The 27,052-nt window shown below is 38.4% G+C and overlaps 1 protein-coding gene across 9 annotated transcripts in view; it reads right to left on the reverse strand.

Annotated features, from left to right (window-relative positions):
* The window catches only part of L3MBTL3 (L3MBTL histone methyl-lysine binding protein 3), a 78,973-nt gene that overhangs the window by 35,960 nt on the left and 15,961 nt on the right, over positions 1-27,052 (reverse strand). For 8 of the 9 annotated variants that reach the window (XM_066179196.1, XM_066179201.1, XM_066179199.1 and 5 more), the window contains 9 exons: positions 19,966-20,077; positions 17,554-17,713; positions 16,424-16,562; positions 14,939-15,023; positions 12,675-12,766; positions 10,085-10,189; positions 8,615-8,750; positions 5,038-5,129; positions 4,344-4,495 (listed from right to left, as the gene is read on the reverse strand). In XM_066179196.1, the coding sequence (XP_066035293.1) occupies positions 4,344-4,495; positions 5,038-5,129; positions 8,615-8,750; positions 10,085-10,189; positions 12,675-12,766; positions 14,939-15,023; positions 16,424-16,562; positions 17,554-17,713; positions 19,966-20,077 (1,073 nt within the window). Of the gene's footprint in view, positions 1-4,343; positions 4,496-5,037; positions 5,130-8,614; positions 8,751-10,084; positions 10,190-12,674; positions 12,767-14,938; positions 15,024-16,423; positions 16,563-17,553; positions 17,714-19,965; positions 20,078-27,052 lie in introns of those variants that run through there. The other variant, XM_066179202.1, reaches the window with a different exon arrangement.

Consider the following 27,052-nt stretch of genomic DNA (forward strand, 5'->3'; position numbering starts at 1 on the left):
ATCAGCTGAACCTGTAAGAGAGCCACACAGAGGGACAGAACAAGTGACAGCTTGCTGAGTTATGGATATCTTAACTACAGAAAAAAACCATCAAAGCAGGGAAGACCTACATGATGTAAATGGTCAGGAAATAGCTCTGCAGTAAGGAAAACGGAGGGCAGCTGACAACATGATTCCCTGGTGTGTGCACCACTTTGTGTGAAAGGAACACGTGTAAGGTTCAACAGTCCTTAACTCACGGCAGGAGGGCACATCTCAGTGGGAGACTCACATATGGAAGATGACTTAATATTCTTCTACTAATCACTTTCACCTGTCCTGCTAATTTTTCCCAAAAATCTGTTTCACACACACAGCTCATCCTAACTAGATCAAGAGAGATGCATGATAATGAACCAATTGCTGCTGAAAACTCAATTATATCAGGAGAATATTTTCTTAAACTGGTCTCCACCTAAAGTTCTGGATGGATTTTTAAATTAAATAATCAGTATTGTCTTTACAATAAGTGTATGTGTTACACTAATTTTCTGTTTTGAAATTATTTCTGGTTTTCCCTTTTGGGAAATAAACCTTTTGATATTCACTTTAATAAGTATAGATACAGTTTGTAACAAAAATGTTGTCTATCAAAAACTGCTCATACACACATGCCCCATACACCCAAAAATATTAATGAGCCCTCAAGAATGCTACTTATACGAGTTCTTGATTGTGACATGTCAGTCATCCAACAGAGCAAAAAGAAAAAGAAAGAAAAACATTAAAACTATCCTGCAGCCCCATCTAGTGCATAATTGAGAATACTTCATCACTGACAAGTATATGGCTGGTATAATTTTAGGTCAGGGCTTCTCAAAATGTAATCCAGGAGGTTATGGCATGCATCCAGAAGTGGTATAGCATTACTCTAAAACATTACCATATTTTCTATTTAAAATCTGATAAGAAAGCTGCATGGTGATTCACATGAAATTTAGGGTTAAATAATGGTTCATTATCCATTTAAATAGTTAAAAGCTTGCACTCTGACTCATGGTTCTTTAAGATTGTTTTATCTTCTTTTTGATGTGATACAACCCCTTCAAAAAGACAGTTACTTTCAAAGAGAGAGTGGAGCAAATTTATTTATCTCAAAAATGAAACAAGCAGAGTGCAACTCTTAAGAACCTGGCTGCTAGGGAAGTAGTAAAAACTGATGGAGAACAGGGCTGGCCTCTCACTTAAGTCTCACAACAAACTCCAGTCTGTTCCAAAGGTCATACACACCAAAAAATGGTTCAAAAAATCAAAAGCTACTTTATTTTCACACGAGGCTTCAGAAATCGTTTTTCTGTGCAAGATAGACAGGAACAGAGCAGTGGGCCATAGTATTTTAACACACTCCTGGTAAGCTGATCCCAAAAGCTGCCTGTACAACCTCCTTTGCAGGGGAAGTTCAGACCAAGCCAAGGATGAGTGAGGGCACCCAGAGCCCTCTGATGCAGCATGTCTGGGACGCAGTACGTCCAGCACAGCCATTGCAACACTTTTCCTGTGGGCAAACAGCAACAAGCTGGCACAGCTTCAATTCTTTTATGAGCTCTGGCTGTGTTTCCATTTGGTGACAAAAAATTAGGAAGATGAGCCAACATCAATCTGTGTGTTTAAGCAAAACTGATGTAAGGGAATGGAGGAATACAGGATTGACCTATAGTTAATTCATAGTTCTGACATACCCAAAGATTCCCAATGCTATTTCCAGGTTCAGACAATGGTAAGAAAATTGAGAAGTTCCACTGAACGAGAATGCCTTCAGCTTTCAAAGCAGTATTATGTTTCATCAAAAGAGATGGAACAGATGGAAAGGGCCTGAAGGCTTATGTTGTATAGGTCAAAATTCTCCTTCATTAAGTAAAATCTTGAATTTGACAATTTTGTTCACTTTTGTTCCATCTAAAAGTCACTATCAAAGGAAAATTTAATAGGATTTATATTACACTGAAAGTAGCATGACCGTGCATTAAAGAGCTGCTGTAATGACTAATTCTAGCCGGCACTTACTTTCAACCAAAAACGTATTTTCTGATGCTCAGAAAGAAAGTAAGGAGGAGTATCTTCAGGCTGAAAGCCTGGAGCCTAAAAACCCTTAGGCGATGGTAATGGATTTCTGTTGCCTGAAGTCAGTACTATAAGTCAACTCTCTCCCAGGTATCCAAAAATAGGAAAGGTTATTTTAACCTCAATGAGAAAGTTCAGCCTACTCCAAATAAAACACAAAAATATACAGAGAAAAACGATACTTGTTTGAAAATAACCAACATGTGCAAAGTAAGCCATTTCACCTTCATTATAATTCGGAGATTGAAACTTACATGCAGGCACAGGGAAACTGTGAGGTTCAGTTCTGGGTTATCTCAAAAAACCTTTTAGTTTTAAGTTAGAGACAGCAGTTGGTAGACATGAAATTTATGCACCTAAGATATTTTAAGACCCTTACAAACCTGATATCTAAAATTAAAAATGTAAGTGGGATGCATTCAGGTTACATTTTCAGGCTTTCTTTCGGTCGGACACTCCACTGCTATTGCCATTCGCCACTTTTTTCTCCCATTTTCTCTCCTTCTTTCTCTATTCACTTCTCTCAATGCAATGATGACAGATAGGCCACACCACTCAGAATTTAATTTCCATGTACAGCACTTCCACGAACATCTTCTTGCTGCTTCCAGAAAGGTACTTCACAATTTAACCCCAAGAATAAACCTTAAGCTTGACTTCAGTGTAAACACAGCTCCAATGATTTCTCAAAGCCTATATGAAAACCTATAAACTTTCCACTACAAAATTTCGTTATCCTTTAGAAGGGTTTTATGTCATGTATTCTACATATAAAATTCAGAAAATCCACTTCAGGATATTATAACTATAACTGATACCATAAATGTAAAGCTTGGTTATGCATTTGAAAACTGCTTCTCCCTCCTCTGAAAAGATCAGTGGATGAAGCTTCTGTTGACATTGGAGTATTAACAAGTCTGAAAATCAGTATATGTCTGGTATATAGAGTGCAATATTTTAGAAAGATGCCCCTGAACAAACTACAGGTTATATTGTACTGTGTTTTCCCTAGAAGCTTTGCCTAACTGCCATTTTAGTTATTAATTAATGTCAAAGCTATTATAAGTGAACATTCAAATACCAAGATATCCAGAGTTTGTTTTTCCAGTCCCCAGTTTCCTGATGCTTTGTAAAGAAAATGTATGGTTTGTGTTACTTCTTCATGGAAATAATTGCTAATCTTTCTGGTCTTTGACTTCTACGGTCTGTTATCTTGATCTTCATTTCTTGACTTCACTTTACTGTTCACTACTGCTTCAACAATTCAGTCCTACTTCAGTTTATTTGCCACGTTGGCCACAAAAGTTATTATTTCAAGAGATGGACTCACAAAGTTTTGAAGTTACTTTTATAGTTTTGTGACATTCTCATTGATGCAGTCACCAAATACAGATGAAGAAAATTTTCTTCATTTATTTTTTATAGGCTCAGCTATACAATTAAGTTGCCACTGCTGAACCCCGGCCATAAATGGGAACCATAACAATGCTCTGCCTGTTCTGCAGTAACTTACTCTCCCAAAGACTGTAAGGTAAACTACATTGCTCCAAATGATCTATCAAATGAAGTGCCAAATGCAAATACAAAATTGCCCTGTAACAGCCTAAATCTCCTTCGCTATCTTTATGCTCCTAGTACATCCTGCTCCATCCACTGACTTTCCTATATAGATGCGCACAGCCTCTCCACCATACAACATGCAGAAAGGTCATCTCTGACACAGGTCAGGATAGCAGGATCTCAGTTTCCACTGGAATGTAGAGCAGAGAGGACTAAAACCAGGTTTTGTCACGATCCTGATGCTTTATAGGACATGACTACAGTTTGGTTTCAACATAAGTGGATCAAGAACCTTATGAGTATGTGCAGCTTTTCCTTCAATTTACAATTATAAGTAAAACTAATTCCAAGTACACTTCGTCTCATTATCATGGTGTATATTCTCCACTGAAGAGATCAGCCTCAGAGATAATATGTAATTGAAATCAATCCACAACTCCAGATGCAGTAACACACATGAACACTCATTTTGCACAACATCAGCATTTTTTATGAGCAACTTGACATGGGAAAATTAATTCCTCCAGTCTGTCACTGAGACCTGCTTTGGTGGCCATACTTAAAAATCTAGCAAAAGTTCATATGGTAACTGTATCACCAGTCTGGAAAGTATCACAGAAAACAGCACTTAAAGCTAACACTTCTGATACATCTCACTAGGATACAAAACAAAAACATCATACCAGTAGTCATAACTCTCATCCCAGTTGTCAAAATGAACCAGAAAACGATTGTCCACCATGTCTGTTACCGTGGCAACACAAATGAAAGTCGGGTTCTTCTTGTCTACGGCTTCCAGCTTCATCCCCACTCGAAATCCCGATGGAATCACTGTCTAAATAGAGGAAGACATTTAACTGAAGATAAATACTATAAATCCAGAAACCTCCCCGACGTCCACAATCAATACACTCATGTCATTTCCAAGTTTCCCAATTAACTGTCCCCACACTGTGGCAGCAGCCTAATTAGCTGACATGAGAGATGCTGAAACACTGAGACTTGCAGTTTATGAAAGAAAATAAGCTGTAAACATGCTGCTAAAATTAAATGTGTTACTTTTAGCTGTCTCAGATACTCTCTCTGAAAGACCATTCTTGTTCCACAAGATTATGTATGGTGGAACACACAGTACAAATAATAAATCTTTAATTTAAGAATGCATTGGAAGTTTAAACAGTTAAGTAGAAAAGTAATGAATTGGAACTGCAGAGGTAAGCTGCAGTGGAGAACATCAGAATGTAATTCATTTTTCTGTAAACACTTTTGTTTTAAAATTCAGGACTCAAGTCTGCCATCACTGGAATGTGTTATAAATCTCTACCACACACATGAACATACTCACAACTACACCATGAGTAACAAGTGGGTACTTACTGCATTCTGGTTTTCAAACAGTGACTTAGGAGCAGCTTGAGCCTTGCATGCCTTTAAGTAGGAGGGCCAGCTGAATTCTTCTTCCTTATATCCTAAATGAGAGTTGTAAAAGAAGGTCAAGATATTATAGGTATGAGACACAAGGTGCATGTATCAGTAAGAGACCAATTTTGTACTTCTGTCTTCTTCCCTTTGAACAAACATCTCCAGGCAGCACAGGCTACAAGTCACCTCTTTGCCTCTCCCTAAAAAAACCTCACCTTACCACCACCTGTCTGCCTCACAGGTACCACCTAACTTCCCTTTGTTGGTCTCACTGACACACACACAGAGCCAACAAGTGTTCTCCAGCTGCTTTTCAGTTTGTTGCTTCTCCTTCAGAATCAGAAAAAGACCTACAGATCCCAAAGCTCTTCACACCGTGCCAGTTAGTCCAAGAAAAAAAAATAAAATCTCTACTCCTCCAGACTCCACCGTGTTACATCGTCAGGCCATCACTAATACAGCATCATCACTACTAGCTTTAAAACAACCCCTCTAGGTTATATCAAAACTTGCTTACACAATCAATGCCCTAGGACCCCTTCTCAATTCACAGTGTAAACTGTCCCCTGCATGGACTTTATACATTTTTTATTCTGTGCATACAACACTTGAAAAGAAAACTGTATTTCTGTTAATGCTTAGTTTCTTAGTGGACAGAAAAAATACAACTAATTCATAATATATTGAACTACATAAAATAATTACAAAAAAACCATTTGTAGTTCTAATCTAAAAAACAATGCTAGGAGTTGGAAGCAAATAGATTTCCTCCTTCATTTTTCTGTTATGTAACAGTTGTAGAAACACCTTTTAGTCAATATGTTACAACTCAGCAAAGCAAGACCAAAACCACAACAAATTTCAGTGAGTGACTGCCTTTATTGAAATGTGTCACCTCTTAACTACTTGAAGTATTACTCAAATATGCCAGACACAATTGCTTTGTTTAACCTGAGATTCTCATATTATCCCAGGGACTGCAAGTTTAAAACCCTTTACCTTCGCCTTCTCTGCATAGAGCTTCCTCACTTTTCATTTTAAATAGTAGTCAACATAAATTAACCTAGAAGTCCAAACAAAAATACTTCCCTTATACTCTATTTGCCTCTTGTCTTGATACATTACAGCTGTGGATCATTTGAAACTATTTTTAAAGCAATACAGTATTTTGGCTTTTCATTTTCACTTTGTAATTCCAGACAGTACTCAAACTTAAGTCGAAGCTCACAGCAGACAATAAAAAACTCCCACCTACTGCACGAGTGAAGGGATCAGTTACTGGGACTAGGACAAAGCCCATGGAAAAAAAAAATTGGTTTGACTGTGAAACAGTTGCTGGGCAATGTGGATCTTTCTGTCACCAATTGAGAAAGGGAGATCTTAAGCTCCTAACTCATCTCTCATAACAAGACCACAGATCAATTTGATTTATTCACTGCAGATATATATCAGTCAATGCAATTTTTACATGCATATATATACATGTACATCCATTCTCTTGCTGCAGATTTTGCCTGTATGAGATAAAGAAGTGGCCTCCTTTACACAAAATTAATAGTGTCCTGAAAGCCGTCTTTTATAATTCCTGTGAAACCCAGTTTGATTTTGCCTCTTCACTCTCCTCTGCCTGCTGAAAGCCCAGCAGCAGCTGCCTGTTGCCTCTGCTGTTGTGGGGGTGGGAGACATCCCATCACAAGACCTGCCCTGTCCAGCAGCACTAAGAGTTACCCATCCCTTCCATTTTAATAAACGTGGATAGAAATATGTTTCAGAAAACATCTAGAATAATATTCTTCCTGTCTCATGTCCTTCACTCCCCACCCCCTGCCTGCACCCCCCAAGTCAGACGACCAGGTTCCAAATCGCTTAGGGTTTATACCATGAAGGTGATAAATTTGCATTTTTACCTAGAAAGTTAAAGGGCACTAATGCAAACCTTAGAGTTCTTCTCTGGGCTGAAGAACTCAGTATATTGAATATCTCAAAATATATTATTTTATATAAACACTGTGTCCTATGTCATAACTCTCATTGCCTTTAGCAACTGTAAAACTTGCAATGGGCACTGTAGAAATCATTGTTAAAATGTCATACCACAGCAAAATATAACCAATCTGTCCAACCCAATTAAAATAGAAATCCAACAACCTACAACTGGCATATTATCCTTCTCCTCGGAAAAGAAGAACCCCACAAAGTTCTTCCAGGGACAATCATTCATGGTTAACAAAAGTTATCTAAACCAGGCATGAAAGATGTAAAAGGCGACAAATCTTCATCATAGATACAAAACTTACTAAGCACACTGTAATAACATCAGGAATGCTGTAACTGGAAACTACCCATTTGCTACATACAAGTTATTACATCAGAGAAGGCCAACCTTCTAAGCAATTCTTATTTCTGTTCAAGAAATTGCTATTTCTACACAGCCAGTAAAGCAGAACTGTGCCCCAAGGCAAGTGGCAACACAGAGCATTCCTGCCCTGTAGCCAGAGTGGAGCTTGCAGAGCACTCAGAAGAGTAGCTCACACTTCTCAAGGCTCACCCAAAGAAATGCCATCCTCTCACACACTGCCAGGCCCCCTGCCCCTATACTTCCAGTGACTTTACTCTCACTTTCCACAGCTGAGCCCTTACATCCACAGTTTCATAATTCTCTGCAAGCACATCCTCTTGAATCTCTGCACTCCTCATTTTCCAGCCCTTCTGAATCCCATTATACTACCCTCACTGTGTATGCCAAAATGGCACATTCATTTATTTCCGACTTTCCAGACTTCAGGACTTGCTCCTGTCATCCCCACATACTCCCTTCTATATTCCAAAAGGACCACACTTATCAATTTTTCATGGTACAGTTCAGTGCAGATGCCCTCCAATTGCCAAAAGAAGTTACACAATGTGAAAAGAAATTGATTATGCAAGTAAATTACACACATTTCAATACCTGTATATCCATGTACAAATTACACATTCAGGCTTTCAATCTTACCTTTTTTTCTTCCTATTGATCTGTTAAATCCTATTTTTGCCTCTATTTCAGACTTAATCTTTGTGGAAAGAGCACAGTCTTCATTAGTCTGTACCAACATATGTACACTATGTTGTAGCCATTATCCATAGCGATCACTAGGCAGTAGCAAAAATGTCCCAAGACCTTCGACTAAAGGCTCCTCAGCTGTCTGTGAGACCTCAGCTTAAGCATACATGTCACCAGTATGCTGCCCTTTTCTTGCAATAAGCTGGGGTCTAGGTTTGCTGCTCAGTTGGCTTTTTTTATTCCTAATGCCTTATGAATGACTCTTATGGCCCATTTTGTTTTCTTTGTTTCTCTGAATTGGCACTGAATAAAAGGGGCATGCTTTCAAACTTGTAATTTTAGACAAGACTTAGTGTTTAATTTGCCATTTTCAAATACTACTGACTAGATGAACAAAAACATTTCTGCCAAGAAAAAATATTACAGCATTACACAGGTACTCTCAATCTCAGAACTGTGTAAGACACACAGATTTAAACTAAACAATACCTTTAGGTGGATGAAGCTTGTGACCTGTTTTTTCACACCATCCAACAGGATGAATGTCTGAAGAATCAGCATTCACCCAGAAATCATAACAATCTGGGTATCCATCAAAATGTAGTCTTATTCTGTAGCCACAAACCTAAAAGCAAGAATTGACAACATACAACACTATGTTTTAAGATCTTTGCCCTACACATAACCACTTCCATTCAATATTATGTATAATAACTGTATGTTTTCAGTCAGTTTTTTACTTCTGCTCAATCCAGTATTGGATGAATAAATTCATTTGATAAAAAGGAGAGAATTAAAAGGCAAAGCTATTCTCAGTCTGAGTGCCTCCTCTTCTGGTCAAAAGAATTTAACTAAAAGCTGGCTATTGTCAGCAGTGTTCGAAACTCTGAAAATGGTTCAACCCAGCATCAGAGTAAAACATAAGCCCTACAGAAGAGCATGAATACATCTGATACAACCGGGGACAAAGTGTAGATAATGAGGTTCTCAAGCTATCCTGATTAACTGATGTGCAAGGGAGCAGTGAACAATAAATATGCTCAAAAAGCTCTCCAGAGAGATATATAAAACTGTTTAAGTAAAGATGAGAAGTCAGTGGAGGTATTCCCCAGAACTTCATTATTCCATGAAGTAATAAGTCAACCACTGAGAAGAGGAGGAAAACAGGACACAATACTCTCTCTGTATGGAAGGTCTCCACATCTCCTTGAGTGCCAAATACCATAAATTAACTGCAGCCATCAGTGAAAATCTCAACATCAACCCTATTTTATATTTAATTTTTACTCTGACATGTCTTCCAGTTTCCCCATTTTAGTTCACAAAAGAAATCCATAATGCTATTAAAACTATGCAAAAGTTAAAGTAAGATATGTTTAAAAATATACAAAATATGCCTGAAAAGCAGGTTCTCTATTGAAATCAAAGAAGTTGCTCATCAGAAAAACTATTCCATGAACCACAACAAAAAGAAAAACTGTGTTTATATTTTATGTTAGCTTGCACAGGTTGCCAATAGAGGCAATTTCTGTCACCATCAGCCTGAAAAAGTAGTAGCACAGCAGCAACACAAGAAACTTTCAGGTATTTGTATCAGTGAATGAAGCAACTGCAAATACTATCAAACTTCTATAAAAGTTTTAAAGAAGGTTGTCATGTTTCTTTTCTATTTGTTTTTTATTTTGAATACAAACTGCAGAATTACAGATAAAACCACACATCATCCAACTAGTCTAATACTGTTATCTGTAGCTGCGCATGTTAAATAAATGTATTGCTGCATTGACACTGGATATATTCTTTACACGTCTACCAGGCAGGAATAATACAGCATTATTAATTTAAAAACCATCTTCCTACATATAATTTGTCTGCCTGTTAGGTAAGAGTGAGGGTTTTCAGCTGCTGCTGTTTCATTTCAGTCTCTACTATAACCCCACACTGTGGCTGCCTGCTTACCTCAGCCACAGTGAGAACACAGTAGATGGACTGGTGCTCAGGATCCACACCCTCCAGCTTCATCCCTGCCTTGAATCCATTCTTGTTGTATGGGAAAGACTGATACTGCAATGGGAAAGAAAAATTTCAATATTTCTGAAAGTATACCAGAGAAAGACAGAATATTTTTGTAAGGAAAAGAACAATGATTATTATTCATGTTTCTTAAGGAACTAATAAATCACTTTAAGTTTCATATTGTCAAAACTGTAGAGAGGAAAAAAGAAATGGATGGTTGTTTGAAAAATGCATAGATACAAGAATGACTTGAAACTCGATAGTATGTAAGAAAATTAGGAAGAATTAGCAAAAGGGTCAAGGGAAAGAAGATTACATCATTTGTCTTCAACTTTTTTCACTAACTGTCAGTAAAACATCTTAGCAATTTAATTATTTAGTTTTCAGACGGTACAGTGACACACCTTCTGGTGGACATAATTCCAATAATAATCACAACAATGACTCTGTTTAGCCTTTTCAGTTCCACATCTCAGGCCATGAAAGATGAACTGAAAGGCAGAAATATTGAACATTGTTTGTATGTACAGATGGCCTATTTGTTGTCCTTTATATGCTGAGTCCAGACTATGTAGTCTTGCAGGAGAATTTCCACGTCACAGGAACAGGAATATCCTTACATCACATTACAATGAACCCAGAAGGACATCTTTCAAAAAACAGAAAGTGAAAACGAGGTTAAGCAGGATGGATCAACCATCTTTTCAACTAGCAGGCATGATTATCCCTCTGTTAAAGAGGAAGGAAGATATTAAGTTTAAATTGGAGGAAAGATCAGAAAAATAAGTAACCAAAACTGAAGACATTTTTCCACAGATTAACAAATTCACAGCCAGACAGTTTTTATGTCCCAAATTGTTACAGAAAAAACCACAGGAAAAGTATCTTAAATGTTCCCTTTTCTTTCTGTTTCTGTCTAAGAGACACATGCTCCTGAGTCAATTACAGTACCTCTGCAGCCAAAGAGAAGAGAAAGGTACCAAGGGAGAGACTCAGAGAGGTATTACCTACTTGGAAGGAAGGGAAACCTTGTGAGATACAGCTTTGAAATCACTCTAAGGTTCAAGTACCAGGAAATAGCAAGCACCCTCCATCATCCTGACCATTCCTAACTAAGGGTATGAAACAACCCAGTGAAAAGTACTGCTTCTGAAATGGTAAATCTCAAAATGCAAACAGAAATCAAGGATTAATAATTGGTGGTGAAGTTTGGTCTCAGTTTTTTTTAACCTACCTATGTGACTCGCTTGTTTATCTGTAAAATGGAGAAACATTACCTGGTCAATTCTGAGGGGTAAGAATTCTCTTTCTGCTACAGGCTTTAAACACTGTGCACTAAATCAAGCATTACCCAGGGGCTACAGACTTTGAAAGACAATACTAAATTAAGATGTACTGGATGAGAAAGGTACAATGTCGAGGAAACACGGTGTATCTCCAGACTTTAGCACCATGTGCAGTGCTCTGCAAACGCTTTGTAGTGTTATGGCATTCCATGGACCTTCAGAAAGGCAGAGCAATGCTTTGTGAATCTACCTTCCCACTAGGACACTCTCTATCCTGATTGTTTTCTTGCTAATATTTGAACCAGTATATAGCCTGGGGGGACACAACAGAAGATAGTCAGGGAACTGTTATTCTTGGACCTACAAATCTATGGATTTGACACACCTAAATCCCAGTTCTTCACTTTCTACCTCAATAACAACTAAACCACCAATTAAAGATCAGCATCACATGTATGTGTAATCTGAAAAGCTAATTCCTACTTTAGAGAAGATTTAATAGCTGAAGTATGAAGCATACAGAAAGAGATGGATGCAAGAAACAGACTACAAGTAAGAACAGAATTATCAAAGAAAAAGTAACACAGAGCAGGAGTACTGCAGCTGAGACATGTTCACACGTTTCATCAGGTTTTGCAAGGGAAGATAACAGCACGGAAATCTAGTGGATCTGGATACAGGGCTCTCTTCCAGGCAAAAGAGGTGGCACTAATGAAAGCACTGAAATGACAAAGAGTACCATAGCAGGCAAAGGACAAGCGGGACATGATGATGTGACATCCAGTCAGATGATAGGCAAAAGGAGCAGAAGACAAAGTAGTATCTGATGAAGTAACAAAATATAATGTCAGCAGAAGCTGAAGAAAAGACAGGTAATATAATCAAAGCAACAAGACAGAAGATGACCTTTGTATCACCTTTCTAAATATATTTAAAGAAAATGATACAGCATGAAAAAGTGTGGGTATGTATCATATTTTTTAGCTTCAGAGACTAGAAGGAATGGCTAGAACTGCAAATTTTGGAAGAACATCGGCTTTTTGCAGTCTGATTTGACAGCATTCATCTACAACAGCAGAATTCTCAGAAAAAAAAAAAGAGATAATTGCTTACGGACACAACATTACTTTCATAATGCAGGTTTTCACAAGAAAAGAATAAAATCTTCAAATTATTTTTGTTTATTGATTTCCTAGAAATTTCGTGATCTTAGGTGGTTGACTGACTTAAATTTCAGAAGGTCATACCTCTTTAAAAAGCTTAGTAGGTACTGCAGTGGCCCTTTCTTCTTCCAGATAGGATGCCCAACACCATGCTTGCCTTCCTTTAGAGGGTACAGCTATAAAGAAGCATAAAACAGTGAAATAATTCTGTACCAGCTAACATCTCAAGAAAAAAAAATCCACAAACAAGTTTGTAATATTCTTAAATTTACATTTTATGAAATGCCCTCATGGTGTTGTTCTTATTTCACAAAAAAGAACTTATTTCAGAAAAAGGAGAAGTTCCATAGGCTGAAAACATGAAAACATGAAGGTTCCTGGTTTGTCCAGAAACATTTCCAGCAGTTCAAACCTTGATTAGTAACAGGAAAAAGCTTCTTCAGGTGACAAGAACAAGTCACAAAGTCTTGCTCCAATGCGTTTTTCCTTATTGCTCCTAAGAAGCATTAAGATACACAATTTGCAAATGTGTAAAAAGATGAGTTCAAATCACAAAACAGCCCAGTATTTTAAGAGGTTTCTTTTTTCCCCTTGTCCTTCTTTTAGTGGAAAGTATTTTCAACTGGATACTGCTCACAGTAAGCTTTTTCTTAGTCACAGCTGAAGTACCCTATTCTTTAACAGTATTCAGAATGTTTCTCACCTACTCCATCGCTTTGTAGTTCGATGGTTTGAGGTAGAAAGGCAGTGATTTAACAGTATTTTCTGCAAGCCTTCAGAACTGTCACCACTGCTTTTTTTCCTCAGGATGTCATTAGCATATGACAGAAACCTCCAGTTTCAGGTTTGTTCACACTTTATGAATGCTTGCATAGTAATTGCAATATTGCTTACAGTCCATCTTAATAATGCCTACAGTCACACAGTATTCAGGCCTTGAAAACAATGCAATACCTGCACCAGCAATAGCCAGGAACTTCAAGAACAGATGGCCTGGAGGCTGGCCACGTTTGTATCTACTTTCATACACCTCTACTCTGCTCTACTCATCTCCACCTAAAATGCCTCCTCTGCACAAGCAGCTTAGCATTTCAGACCATAAGCACACACTGTCAAAAGGATTCATCACAGTCCACACTGTGATTCTGGCTTGATCCAGACTGTGGGCTACTCATAGAAAAAAATAAATCCTTTAAGTAACAGTCTGGCTTAGCATTTTTATGATTAAAACATAAACCATAACAATTGTGATGCCAAACTCTCCTGAAGAAAGCTGATAATGTAACAAAAAAATAATAAATTTCGGAGTGATAGTGATCTCTCAACACTATTAGACAACATTAATTTTATTTAGGATTTACACAGTTTTTTATCTATTCCATTAAAGAAATTAATTGTGCTTGGTTCTGAATATAAATTGATCTTTTACACCAGTTTATATTTTTATACTAATGTTAAAAAAAAACCCTCAACTGAAGAAATTTGTAAATCATTCTGACAGTGGGCAGCAGTGATTTCCACAGAGCACCAGCTTTGTGCTTGTGTCTCACACGCTTCTTATCTCTTCAGCCTTTGAAGCAACTGTAGAAACATTTTAGGAGTGATTCTGTCTTGGAAAGGGGATCTTTCGTAACTTTTGTTGTTGCATCTTCAACCAGTAGTTCATCTACCTGGTGTACATCAGAGCTAATTGGAGTTCTGTGTTGATTAGTGGCCTGGCAACCTCTGTTAATGCCTCCGCATGTACCATAAGATGCACTCTGGAGGGCAAGATGTAGGAGGTCTGTGGTTGGTGTACCACTGAGGTGTAATAGCAGCTGATTCTCCTATTCTTCCTAAAACTATCTATCACACAAATAGCTTGAAAGAGCAGCACTCATTTAAAATATGTTTTATTATGTTGCTTGATGCAGTATATGTCCCTTTGGATTGATTATAGCAATTATTCCTAAACAGTTCCATAAACGTGTCTATTTCCAGCACATAATGAAGATGCAAAATTGATCCCCAAGGAAGCAAAAGTAAACTTTTACTTCTGCTTGATACATGTCTTTCAACATCTGGGAACTCAATGGAGTTGTTTCCCTCTAATATTGGCACTATTTAGAGAGATGAAAAGAAAAAAAATCTAAAATGCACATTAGTTGCATTTACACTCACAATATCCTCCCCTATGCTGCCTTAAAATTTAATTGCTGTAAATAACACTTCCACTGTCTTTTTACAGTACTGAAAAAAATTCAATAGGGAATACAAATTCTGTAAAACAATGCTGGCAATTCACAATAAGATATGGATATTACCTGAAGAACTGATGGTTGAGATTTTTGTTTCATAAACTAACTTACTTTGTTTCAAAACTGTTATCTCCCCTTTTCTTTTTCTCCTGGCTCTCTGCGAGACTCTCAAGATCCTTCCTTCAGGTTTGTCCTCCTAAATTAGAAAGGGGGGGGGGGGGGGGGGGGGAAGAGTACAGTAACCTCATTAGCTTTGAAGTCTAGTACGATAAAAGTTGAGATACTGAAGTTTAAACTGTGACTTCATTTAAATGGCTATTGTCCCAGCTCTCTCCTACCTCAAACAAATGTGCAGATGTCTAATAGAAGCAAAGTGAGCCATCAGTGACAAATCCCAGCAAACATAGTGGAAATGGCAGGCAGAAGGACTCTCACCACTTCGCATTCAGCCAGCCACCCTTGCCTGACCAGGGACAGATCATGATGCCTTCAGCAGACCTCACTGATAAATAACAGTATCTTTGGCATGTTCATGCTTCCAAAATAATTTAAAAGAAAACTTCTTCCTTCCAAAATAATTTAAAGGAAACCTCTCACAGCTTTACTCTTGTTTTGGGGGGTTTGTTTTTGGTTTTGGGGGGTTTTTTGTTTTTTTTTTTTTTTTTGGTTTGTTAGTGGGGTTTTGTTTTTGTTTTTGTTTTCCAAATGTACAAGTGCTTTATTAAATACAAAATGGCACTGATCCTTTTAATTTTTTTCACTACATTTGTATAAACAGTTCTGTGAGCACCTGAGCAGATCATCTGAGAGGGCAGATACATGGAGACAAAGAAGGTGTCCCCTGACTTTTGCCTAAGATACTGCTATACAGAGAGCTGCAAACTCCTGCCTGACAACTTTAATGTCTTCAACCTTTTGACTGTTCGGTGGTTGCAGAACTCTACTCTTCTCCCTGAAAACTGCACTACCCCCAGCAGTGTCACAGCTATTGGGAAAAAACTACATACTACTAGAAAACAAACATTATGGGAAGGTACTCTGGTAAGCTTTTTCTAAAATGAAGAGTAAATCCAAAAGGAAAAAAAAAAAACCAAAAGGTGCCTGAAAGCAAATTACACTGCAACACAAAAGCAAAACAAATTTTTGGCTATGATTTTCAAAGGCAAATTACACTAAGAAAATCCAAAGTATTCGCTTCTTAACTGTAGTAGCTTCCACTGTAAATTAATTATTGGTCTATAGTTATTTATTCATGTGCAGAATGACAAAGTAACAGGGTTGTTGGGAAATATGTACTCCTGGTTTTCCATGTTGAAGACATGGCAAGTCTACATTAGCATAATTTTTCCTTTAAATTCTTTTTTGTTCTGTTCTTAAAAAAAATGGGAAAAGAGACAAAAAACAGCTTTTACCAATTCATTATCAATAATTACAGTTTAGTGCTGAGGCATAATTAAATTGGCAAACGAACCAACTGGCTCCAACAGAGTGATGAAGTCCCTTCTCTTTGTGGACTGATGGAGCTACTGACATTGCAATACAGGGCAAAACTCCCACACAAATACTTGCAGGAATGGGTTTATGATGTATACTAACAATTTCATCAGGATTCTCCTTCTTGTCCCCATTATCCCGGGACTCTTCTTTGAGAGGTACTTTTGCTTTTCTTTTCCGAATGCCTTTAGAATCATCTTCCCCATTGCATTCCATGCTGGGATTTTCCTCCTTTGGTTCTCTATCACAGGAGTAACACAATGACACAAAGCCAATATTATTTCACTTCTCATATTCATAAAACAAGCAAAAAAGCAAGTAAATGTGTGGGTCGCATAGTTTTATACTGAATATATTCTCAGAAATACTACTGAAAAATAAAGTCTGTCAAAAGAATTAATCTGAGAGACACACAATAGCAACTGTAAAAGGAAAGCTGTCAGCTTACGCTGAACAAGTTTTACATGTTTTAAACAGTGTCTTTTCTCATGTACCATCAAGTCTCCCAGAGAAGCAAACTGTGAAATGTTTAGGACTGCAGGGCAGTTTAGAGAGAAGAAGGAAAAGGTAATTGTTAAGTCTGACAAATCCAATTGGAGAAAGCTGGTATGTGACTGTACAAATTGCTAAACAAGAAATCAGAACAGAAAACTTTGAAGCAATTAGCTAAAAATGAAGGAAAATGTAGAAAATCATAAATCCTTAAAACTGCCATAATCTAGAAATATGCAATACAGAATGGACACACTAACACAAACATGCTTTCATGAGATGAAATGCACTAGTTGAAAAAAAAAGGAACTGAGAAATTGCAGTATGCTCATGTTTTCACTCACTGTCAGCTATAAAACAGCTCCTGCACTTAATTATAATTAACTTACCACCCCAACCATCTCATTACTGATTATCTTAATTCCAATGACTGAAACAGGGTGGGAGCCTGACACTGATTCATGCTTCCCATAGACTGTTTTACTGCTTGCATCTGACAGCAGAACACAGTACACTGAGTAAAAAAGACTGCCTTCAATGTCAGTGTTAGACAAAACCAAATGTTGTTAAGGCATTTACACAAAAAAAACAGTGAAAGAACATTATAAACCAATGGTGACACTGAAACTTGCCTGCTTAATACCTCCCTCTGCCCCACCATGAGCATTTATCCCACCACTTCACTCTTGTGCTGCATTTATGCCAAATTCTTTGTTTCTATGCTTTATTATAGCACCTACTTGTTTTTTACTTGCTGGGCACATTTCTGGCTGCAAAATTTCCCTTCAGGAACAAATTCTTCTATGGTACCATAGCGGTAACAGTTTTCACAGAAAACAAGTCCATCCACTTTTGCAGTTTCCTTCAACCTTGAGGGGATCCCTGTCTTTTCTGAAAAGGCTGCACAATGACAAAGGTTAACTTCACTTAGGCAGAGTTGATACATTCTCAAACGTCTTTAGCAGGCCTTGCCAAGGAAAGAGAAAAACATCAGCCTCACCACTCTTGTGAGAATGAAGAACTAGGAGTTAGTGTTTGTGTGAGGTCCAGATTGCTGACAAACAAGTGGGGTCCTCACACTGCAACAGGAGAGAGGAACTCCCTATTCTATGGTTCTGTCACGGCTTGATGTGGCTAGTTGTGGGAGGACTGAATTTGTGACAGACACTGACTGCCTACAGAGTCATCAACACTCAGAATCCATGACCCCATCTCTTGTTGATATGCCTATGCCTACATTTGGGAGAAAAGGGTTGGGGGGAGTTATCTTTCATTAGGTGAAATTATTTCTGGAAGCAAATCACTGACTACAGTCTGCAGTCTCTACCAGCAGCTATCGCTCAATCTGCCGGAGGTCCACCAGAAGTGAAACATTACTCAACTTGCAACAAAGCGATCTTCAAATACAAAGTTACTCACTGATCCTAGGCTGCAATTTCCCCACAACAGGCACAGAGCCTGAGAGGGCTGTATCTAGGAGAGAATGCAGTTACTTTCCCTCAACAGCGAGTATGAAGCACTGACAAGTACTCCAGCCTCTAGAGCAGGTTATTGACATTGTACCTTCCCAAAAGGCAAATTTCTAGTCACAGACTGTTTATGTTGCTTAAGCACTGTACTGTCTTTGAAAGCAGAGTCAAATGAACTCTTGTATGCAGGCTATCTTCCCCAGAAGAATATATAATGTATGTTATACTTACACACCAGCATCATAAGTGGTTCAAAACAACTATTTATTCGCACAATGGAAAAATTTAGCAGTGTTTTTACTTTTGGGGAGCATTAAATTCATCAAGGACAGTGTAAGGTAGTAGCAGAATGCTTACTCGATATGTTTATACGTTCATAAACAGAGTTCAATCCAGTAGAGACACAATTTTTTGTTTAGGTTTGTCACACTGGAGGGGATGCAGTTGTGCACTTCGCCGTCCCTAGCTCCCCTCTGAGTGTAAGCACAGAACCTCTTGTGATACTACATTGTCACAATGTTGCCACTCTCATCACAGATTTGAAACCTGAATTACCTCTCATGCCTTACTACAGAACACATTAACTGTGGCCTGAGGCTTCAGACCTAGGGGAGGGGGGGCCCAAACCACTCTCCTGCCAGTGTTAATGTCCCACATTACAATTATGATGGCAAGGGAGAAGCAAAGGAAAGCTCTCACTGACTTCTCTTCTCGTGCTTATAGGGATGATTATGAAACAAAAATTGTGAAGTCAGCTTATCAAAGGACTTACAGAAAGCATATTTTAAAAGAAAGTTGATAAAATGTAATACCAACAAGGAAAAAAAAATAGGCAGTTGTAAATAATCACAAAACCAGTTGTGATATTCTCTTTCATGCTACTCCATCATTACTGGAGTCAGTGTAAAAAGATTGCAGTAATTTATGACCATGTAAACTAACTTTCCTTGGACAAAACAGGTGTTTCTTACTTCAGTATTTTAAATCCAGGAAACACTCTATCTGGTAGATAAATACTACAACTCTTAGAATTCTACCATTCATGATAAACATTAACTGTTAGTACACACTGATTTTAATGCTGCAAAAAAACCCATAGTCAGCAGGATCGAGGCATCTGTGGGGGTACACACTGCATATCTAACACTGACATCGGTGCTGGCAGCTGTGCTGACCATACCGAGGCAGTCTGCAGTGCACAAATGAACTCTAAGCAGTTAGCAAAATCTGTGGGCAGTCTGGAGGACCAGCTCAACAAAAAATTTCAATAATGTAAAATTTAAAACTCTCAATAATTAGACAAAACTGATTATTTTGCAAATTAGATAGAGGGAAAATACTAATTCTAAATTCAGAGAAAATTACTGTAAGGAAAAAATTGTGGTTGTAATTGAACTTCAGATGTTTAACAGTGGAATTATTTCCTTTCAACTTGAATTTATTTTTGTACTGATTTACATCCCAAGAAACGGGTTATTCCATCAGAGATACTCTGTCCATTAAAACAAGTAAGGTTTTTTTTTGTTTTGTTTTGGGTGGGTTTTTTTGTTTGTTTGGTGTTTTTTTTGGTTTTTGTTTTGTTTTGTTTTGTTTTGTTTTTTTTGGAGGCAAGCTTTAAGGAAAGCTGATACATTAAAGAAACTACAGTCTACCACAGAAAATATTTACTGCTTCTTTACTGACCTTCTTGAGCAGTTGGAACCATCCAGGTTGTGGTAGCAGTTGCCTTTTTAACACTTTCCATCTCAGTTTCATCTGTAATTACTTCCAGGGCCCCAAATTCATTGACTCGAAACTGTAAGACAAGACAAATGGCATACAGCATAGTAAAAATTTACTAGAAGTCTCTTGAAGTATCTTCTATTCAATATAGTTTTTACATGCTGTCCTCACCACACTGCCTATTTTCTATGTATTCCTGCTTATCCCCATGGAATTAAAAACAAGTCATTCTTGTTTCTATCAAGCCAAATGGAAATTAATTTTGATATCTATAAATATTTATTTGCAACAGATACTGATCTATATGCCTCCAGTATCTAACTTACACATATTAAAAAATCAGTAACAGAAATTCATGGGAACATCCCCATACCATATGTTTTTCACTGCCAGCAAAACAACACACTCCAAACACAGAGTATTCTTTCTGAGGACAACGGAGCTGGATGAACATCACACACCAAATGCTTCACAGCGAACAGAAAATTCAGCATCCCCCGAAAACACAGTACTTCTCCACTATAAAGAGCACATAAACAAACATCTCAAGGCAGTTTATGAGGTGTTTAATTACACGCTGAACGTGATATTACTGTCAGCCAGACGCAAGGCTCAGCAACGCCCCACATGCTGTGCTTATACTGGAGCACTGCGAGTTACAGCCGTCCTGCTGCCAGAAGAAAAGTTTCTTCCCAATGCTGTGGTGATTACAGCACTACCACATGAAAATAACTTCTGCTTCCAAGTCACTACATGGTCTGCAGGCCCAGCTGGTTACATGGGTTGAGCTCAAGGCAATGTTTTGCCCCTGATTGCCTGCTCTGAACAGCGAAGGGGTGCCTTTGCCACAGAGAACAGGTCTTTATCAGTGTGGTGCTGTTACCAACAGCTTTCAACAGGGAAAATTACATCCCAGACAGTCCTTCAAAGCTCCCCAGCATGCACCAGAGAGGATATTCCTTCAAGGCCATAGCATGAAGCCCATTTCTGTTTCTCTGGTCAGGCAACTTTACCTTGGGAAAATGAGAATGAGAACAATTGCCTGGCACTATACTGACCCTTTCTGTGCCTCCAGAGGCTGTTGAACACATCACGTCCCCTCACTTTGTACCCTGCCATAGCACAGTCTTGAAAATAAGCCATTCTGCCTGCAAGCAAAGGTGACCCCCATATACACACGCCAGGGCAGTGTGCTCTCACTAATACAGTCCTTCCAGCCTTAACATTTGCAAAGAGCCAACACATCCTAAGGAATGTGAACAGCTAAGAAATAATAAGCTGGGGGGATGGAAAGGAAGAAGAGGCCCTCACACAATCATATGATGGCTGGAGCCAAGATTTTTGCTTGTGATCAGCTGTGCTCACAACAGATACGAAAGCATGGACAAACTGCTGATAAATCCATCTGGACTGAAACACCATGAGTTCAACTTCGAAAGGCAACCAAATGCACTAAACACCACCTGCTGATACTTCAGTTTGCAGAGAGACATTCATGCTGTTCCTCCCAAAGAAAAGAAGTAGAGTTACTATTCAGAAGAGTCTTACAGCTGACTTACACACTCAATCTTGTTCCTATTTTGGTTAAGCTCATTTTTGCAATTGGTGCTTTGCTGCCTCTGCAACAGGTGGATGTCAGAGAGAAAACCTTGCTTGCTTTCAAGAGCTCCAACTCTGCAAGAGCTGTCTCACAGCAGGCAAGCTGTGAACATGAGCCAAGACACCTGCAGGTCTCTGCAGCCTACCAGCAGAGTGGGCACAGAGAGCAGCTCATCAAAACACTCTCCCCACACCTTCATACAGTATCAGCTGGAACATCCATGCACCAAAGATATTTCTGAACAGTCCAGGGATATCTAAATACCTGGGATATTTCTGCATGATTCAATCAACGGCCAGGCTGACACCACACACACGTTCCTCCTCCACCGGGGCCTCCTGTGGAATGCAAGGACATCACCGCAGGTAATGCAGTGACCTGCCAGCCCTCCTGGCTCCAGGGGGCTGACTGCTGACTGATAGGCACCAAACAATGGAAGACAGATGACTGCAGGGAAGGCTGCTCCCAGCCACTCTTTCCCTTGAGGCTGATAACAGAAGCAAGAGCTGAACCATTAAGAAAAAGCTCCTCAACAGCTAGCTAAGATCTAAGATGGTCTCAGTGACAGGGAGTGACAACTTGCCACTGTCTCAAGCAGGCAGGAGGGCACAACAGTCCAACTGGGCACTGCTTCACTGATCACTGTAACTCCTGGTTTTGCCTGCAGCCTTGCCTTTACTGGTGTCAGAGGCCTCCAGCCCCTGTTTGGAGGCAAACCTGGATTCATGTCTGCTCTCATCTCCACAGCAACAGCGTCAGCACTAATGTACACACCAACATGCTCTTTGTGGCTAACCAGAACAACACCTCGGACCTGGGAAGTCATACTCTGGTTTTAGCTGGGGAGGAAAAGACATGAACAGCTTGTGACAAAGGTTAACTGCTTAAAAGCAGGATAAATAGATGTACAAAGCAGCATGCTGAACAAAGTCATCACAGGACAAGAGCTGCCAGAGCAACATGACAACTAGTGTATAGTGCTGGAAGCATGACAAAAAGGGATCTACATTAATGGTATTTATGTACCTATGAAAAAATTCAACACATTTGTAAGTCTCTTCTACTTAGACTGTAGGCAACAGAAAACCCAGAAGTAAAGGTTTCATCATAATATTTCCTCCAAGCCAAAATACAGTAAGAGCAGTCCTCCCAGACACTTCCCTAGGTGTCCTGACATTTTGAAATGTCACAGCAGGTGATATAGAGGGATAGAAACAGTGCCATTGAGCCAGCTTCTGAGGATGGATCCATAGCTTTTTGAGAATAAAAATTTGTTTTCAAGTCACGAAACTCCTAAAGTAAATATAGAAAATGGCATTGGATAAGGGAATTTACCTTCAATCTGCCCTCATTGCATCAAGCAGCGAAACTCCCCTTGACGGAAATGAAGTTAGGCCATAACCAAGTACTTAACAAATAAACTCACAAAAAAAAGGACTGATTTTTGTCACTTCCATGTTTTTTAAAGAGAATAAATTATAAGGCTTCTGGGGTATAAATTCAATCCACTTGATTTTTGTCAAATGCCTGTTGGCAAATTTAAAGTAATCTCTTCAGGTTATTCTCTGTCCCACACTATGAAGCCAATGGTCTTAAAAGATCAGACAGCAACAGAGATGAGAAAGAAACCTCAACAGCTTTCCTGAACAAATTCACATGAAGATAAACAGGAATAAATGTAACATCTGGATAGGAAATTTAACTTCCAAAGTTTCATGTACAGGCAAGCAACAAGGGCAAAAATACACATGTTCAAGTAACTGCAATTCTTTTAATGCAAACATGTTGTAACTGAGTGGGCAGGAAGAGTCCAGCTGCTAATAGGCAAGTATAAACGCAGAACTGATCTAGTTGAGGTGTTAGGGCATGGGTTGGACTCGATGATCTTGAAGGTCTCTTCCAACCTACACATTCTGTGATTCTGTGATTCAGCTGCCTTGTCTGCAGTTTCCACAAGGATCAAGAACAGCAGCTTTCATTTCCACACATCATTAGAGATTCCTTCCACTCAGAGCTGAGATACATTTTCATATTCTTGGGAAATTATGCCCTAATATACTAAAACTTTATGACTGCTAATTTTATCCCCACAAAAATTTTAATATTCATTCAATAAATAACAAACATACTGAGGGAAGCCAAGGCTTAAATAAATAATAATCAAACATTATCAATACTTTCTGAACCATTTCCATCCACAAGCTAAGTTTTTCTACAGGGACCAAAATTCCTTTCAGTAAACATTTTCAAAAAAATTAAAATTGTATGAAAATTTACTCAGGACTGAAACAAGTATCATGAGCCACTGATATGAAGCCTTTATCTATTACAAGAAATAGTATCACACAAAGTATTTCATAAATGTTTCAGAAGCAAAGAAATTTTCTGTTACCAGTGAACAGAAAGTCCATTCCTGAATTTCTTTATTGAAAAGCTTAATTTTATATTTTAACTTCCACGTATTCATGGTCAGTTTGTAACCATTTTTTCTTACGCCACATTACCCTATGGATTACATCGCTGTACTACCCTAACACTTACTCTTTTGGTATATGATAGAGCAAGGAATTATGTACCTCCCCAACCTCCATTTTATTGTGCTAAGCACAAGGTCCTTCTGTTCTTATGAAAATATTCTCCATCTTCCTGTTCAGCCTGTCATTCTTTGCCCACCATGTGCTCTGCTGAACCATGGAAATTCAGGGAACATAAAAAAAGCATAACTCTAGTGGGTTTAAAGAGTTTCCATTTCTAATGTAAGTTCTTTGCCTTATCCTGCTGGCTGGAAGACACTGTAGTTTTATGTAGGGTTAACTGAATGTTAAAAGGGCCTTTGGTTCCCTTTTCCACATTTCATAAAAGTATTCTTGAGCATTTGTCTCTATGTAGGATGAACAAAAACTGCAAACAATGCAAAATGTCTATCATATTGTAGATTAATTCTTAAAAACTCAAACCTGTTGGGAACAAATGCAGAGAGTCTAGTTACAAATTAAGTCCCCACTGTTTCATGTGTCCAATTCAGAGCAACACAGATCAGACTACCAATGTTTGCTGTTAATTGTGCCCTCTTAAGAATGTAAAAGATCTCATTGGTTCTCACAGGTATCAAATCAGAATAAAAGTTTCTATTGGTTTATATATGGTAAAATTATTATTTGGAAGGACAAAAAAAAAAAAAAAAAAAAAAAAAGAAAAAAAAAGAAAAACAATTGAAGTGCTAAGGAAAAAAAAAAGAACAAAACCCCCACATATGGTAATGCACAGCTTTAAAATAAATTAGAAAAATCAGCCAACACCACCATCTACTGGGCAAGACAAGGACAAAAAGTTCATTGCAATAAAGACAATTGTTGCTACATTCTGACAGTAACTTTAGCAACAAAACATATCTTGACACCACAACAGTGATTGTGGACACACTCAAAAGAAATCTGCAAAATTTTTAATATCCAAAACAAAAGTAAATGCTCCACAGTCTTGATGCCTATGAAGTAGCTAAGCTTAAAGTTGCAGAATTAACAGAAGTTTGTCAAGAGGACTGACACCTGGGACTTCAGTGATACAAGAACTACACTCTGATCTCTAGCTAGCAGAAAATTATCATCACTCTTGATGTTAATCACCATTTAGTCACAGTGGTTTCAGTGGGACTCCTCAAATAAATCAGAGTTTTCTGGCATTTTACAGCCTTTTTAAAGTGAAGGAATTATCTGTCACCATTGAATTGTCCAATCACATCCTGCTACACGCCACACTATGCTTTCATATTACTTAAGTTGAATAAGTTATTAAATGCCAGAGCTTGTCCATTCAACCAGACCCCTCTTCCCTGTGTGTGTGATTACACTCTTTACATGCCAAATCACATACCACTTTTTCCACAGAACCCCTGCCCCAGGCAAAGGCTGAATAGCATTCAGAAAAATGAGGCAGCTGTTGGTATTTTTATACTCTTTCTTCAAGCAGTAAAGCCAGTCTTATTTGCTCTACATGGTTTGAAAGCAGAATGATTGTTTATTTTCTTTTAAAAAAACCCCAATGTACAACAAAGAACACATATCTAAAAAAGCTTTAGGCACTCTAGCAATTACTGTTACAATGCAGTGTAAAGTAACTCCTGAAACAAAATCTCTGTTCTCAGCCTCTTACAAAAAAAAAAAAAACAAAAACAAACAAACAAACAAAAAACAACCAAAAAAACCAGCCCAAAACTCTCCTTGGTAGTTCTTCATCCTTCTGAGTACTCTGCTTTCAACTTATTTTAAAGCACTCAGTAACCACGCGACCCCTTACACTTGCCTTGTCACAAAATTTTGACTCTTTTAGGGATAGAGAATATTGAGGAAATGTGTTCCTGCACCTGCCAATTCTGCTTCCTCAACGATGAGAAAGGATCCTGCCTGCACACTGCTACTCTCCAAGTATGGCAAAAGACAAACTTAAGCGGGATCACAGGGTATCTAGGGCTCCCTAAATCATAATCAGCAGAAATCAAATTCCTCACCACGAACAAGGAGTAAGGCCAGACCCACTCTCACTAGAATGATGCTGTCAGCAAAAGAGTCAAGCACTTCCACCAATCTTGGACTGATTTTAAGATGCTTCAGTAACTGCAATAGGCTAATCCTGAAGTAACAAAGAAGAGAGAACAATTTACATCTAAAAAGAAAGGGGTTTTTTTTCTATCTGGGCAGGCACAAGCAGGAAGGAATTGCTATCAAATTATATCCTTCCAAAAATAAAAATAATAGCAGCATTCTCTCATCACTGCTGAACAGAAAGCTAAGGTACCATCAGAAAACACATCCTTTTAATAAGAGAGACTGACATTTCCCCAGTATATACCAATACCTCAGTCTTGTCTGCAGTTATGTTTGTCTACTTTATTCTTAGACACTCCTCAGGCTCTTCCAAACCCCCCCAACCCACTTCAAGTGCTCAAGAATTATCTCAGTACCAGAGGGCTTCCCACTGATTTCTCTACCCTGTAAACTCAGTCTGCCTTATTATCTCCACTTGAGTAGGAAATTGCAGCTAAACAGACTTTCTTAAGGTGACACATAAATCAGCAACAGAGCCAGAAGTCAAGGCCTGCCAAGATGACGCTTATTGATCCAGAAGTTGACCTACAAGGCAACCCTGGCTCCGAATTATTTCAGCCAGAATATTTCTAAATACAAAACACTAGTATCTCATGGGAAGCCCAAGCTAGCAAACAAATAAAAAAAATGGCTACCTGCCAAAAATTTGGTTCCAGTGAGTTGTTCAGCACTGCGCAGAAAGGCTGCTGTAGAGACAAGTGCGGTGCTAAGTGTTCCCGTGTGGAATTTACCTGCAATTATCACAAAACTATTCCTCTTCCTTCCTGAAACCCTCTGCCCAGTTGCTAGCAAGTTTAACAGCATCTACAGCAAACAGCACAGGAGATTTTGTGGTAAAATACCA

Source organism: Chamaea fasciata, unplaced genomic scaffold (genome assembly GCF_029207755.1).
Source record: "Chamaea fasciata isolate MVZ Bird 193981 ecotype frontalis unplaced genomic scaffold, bChaFas1.0.hap1 SCAF_3, whole genome shotgun sequence".
In the NCBI taxonomy this organism is placed as follows: Eukaryota; Metazoa; Chordata; class Aves; order Passeriformes; family Sylviidae; genus Chamaea; species Chamaea fasciata.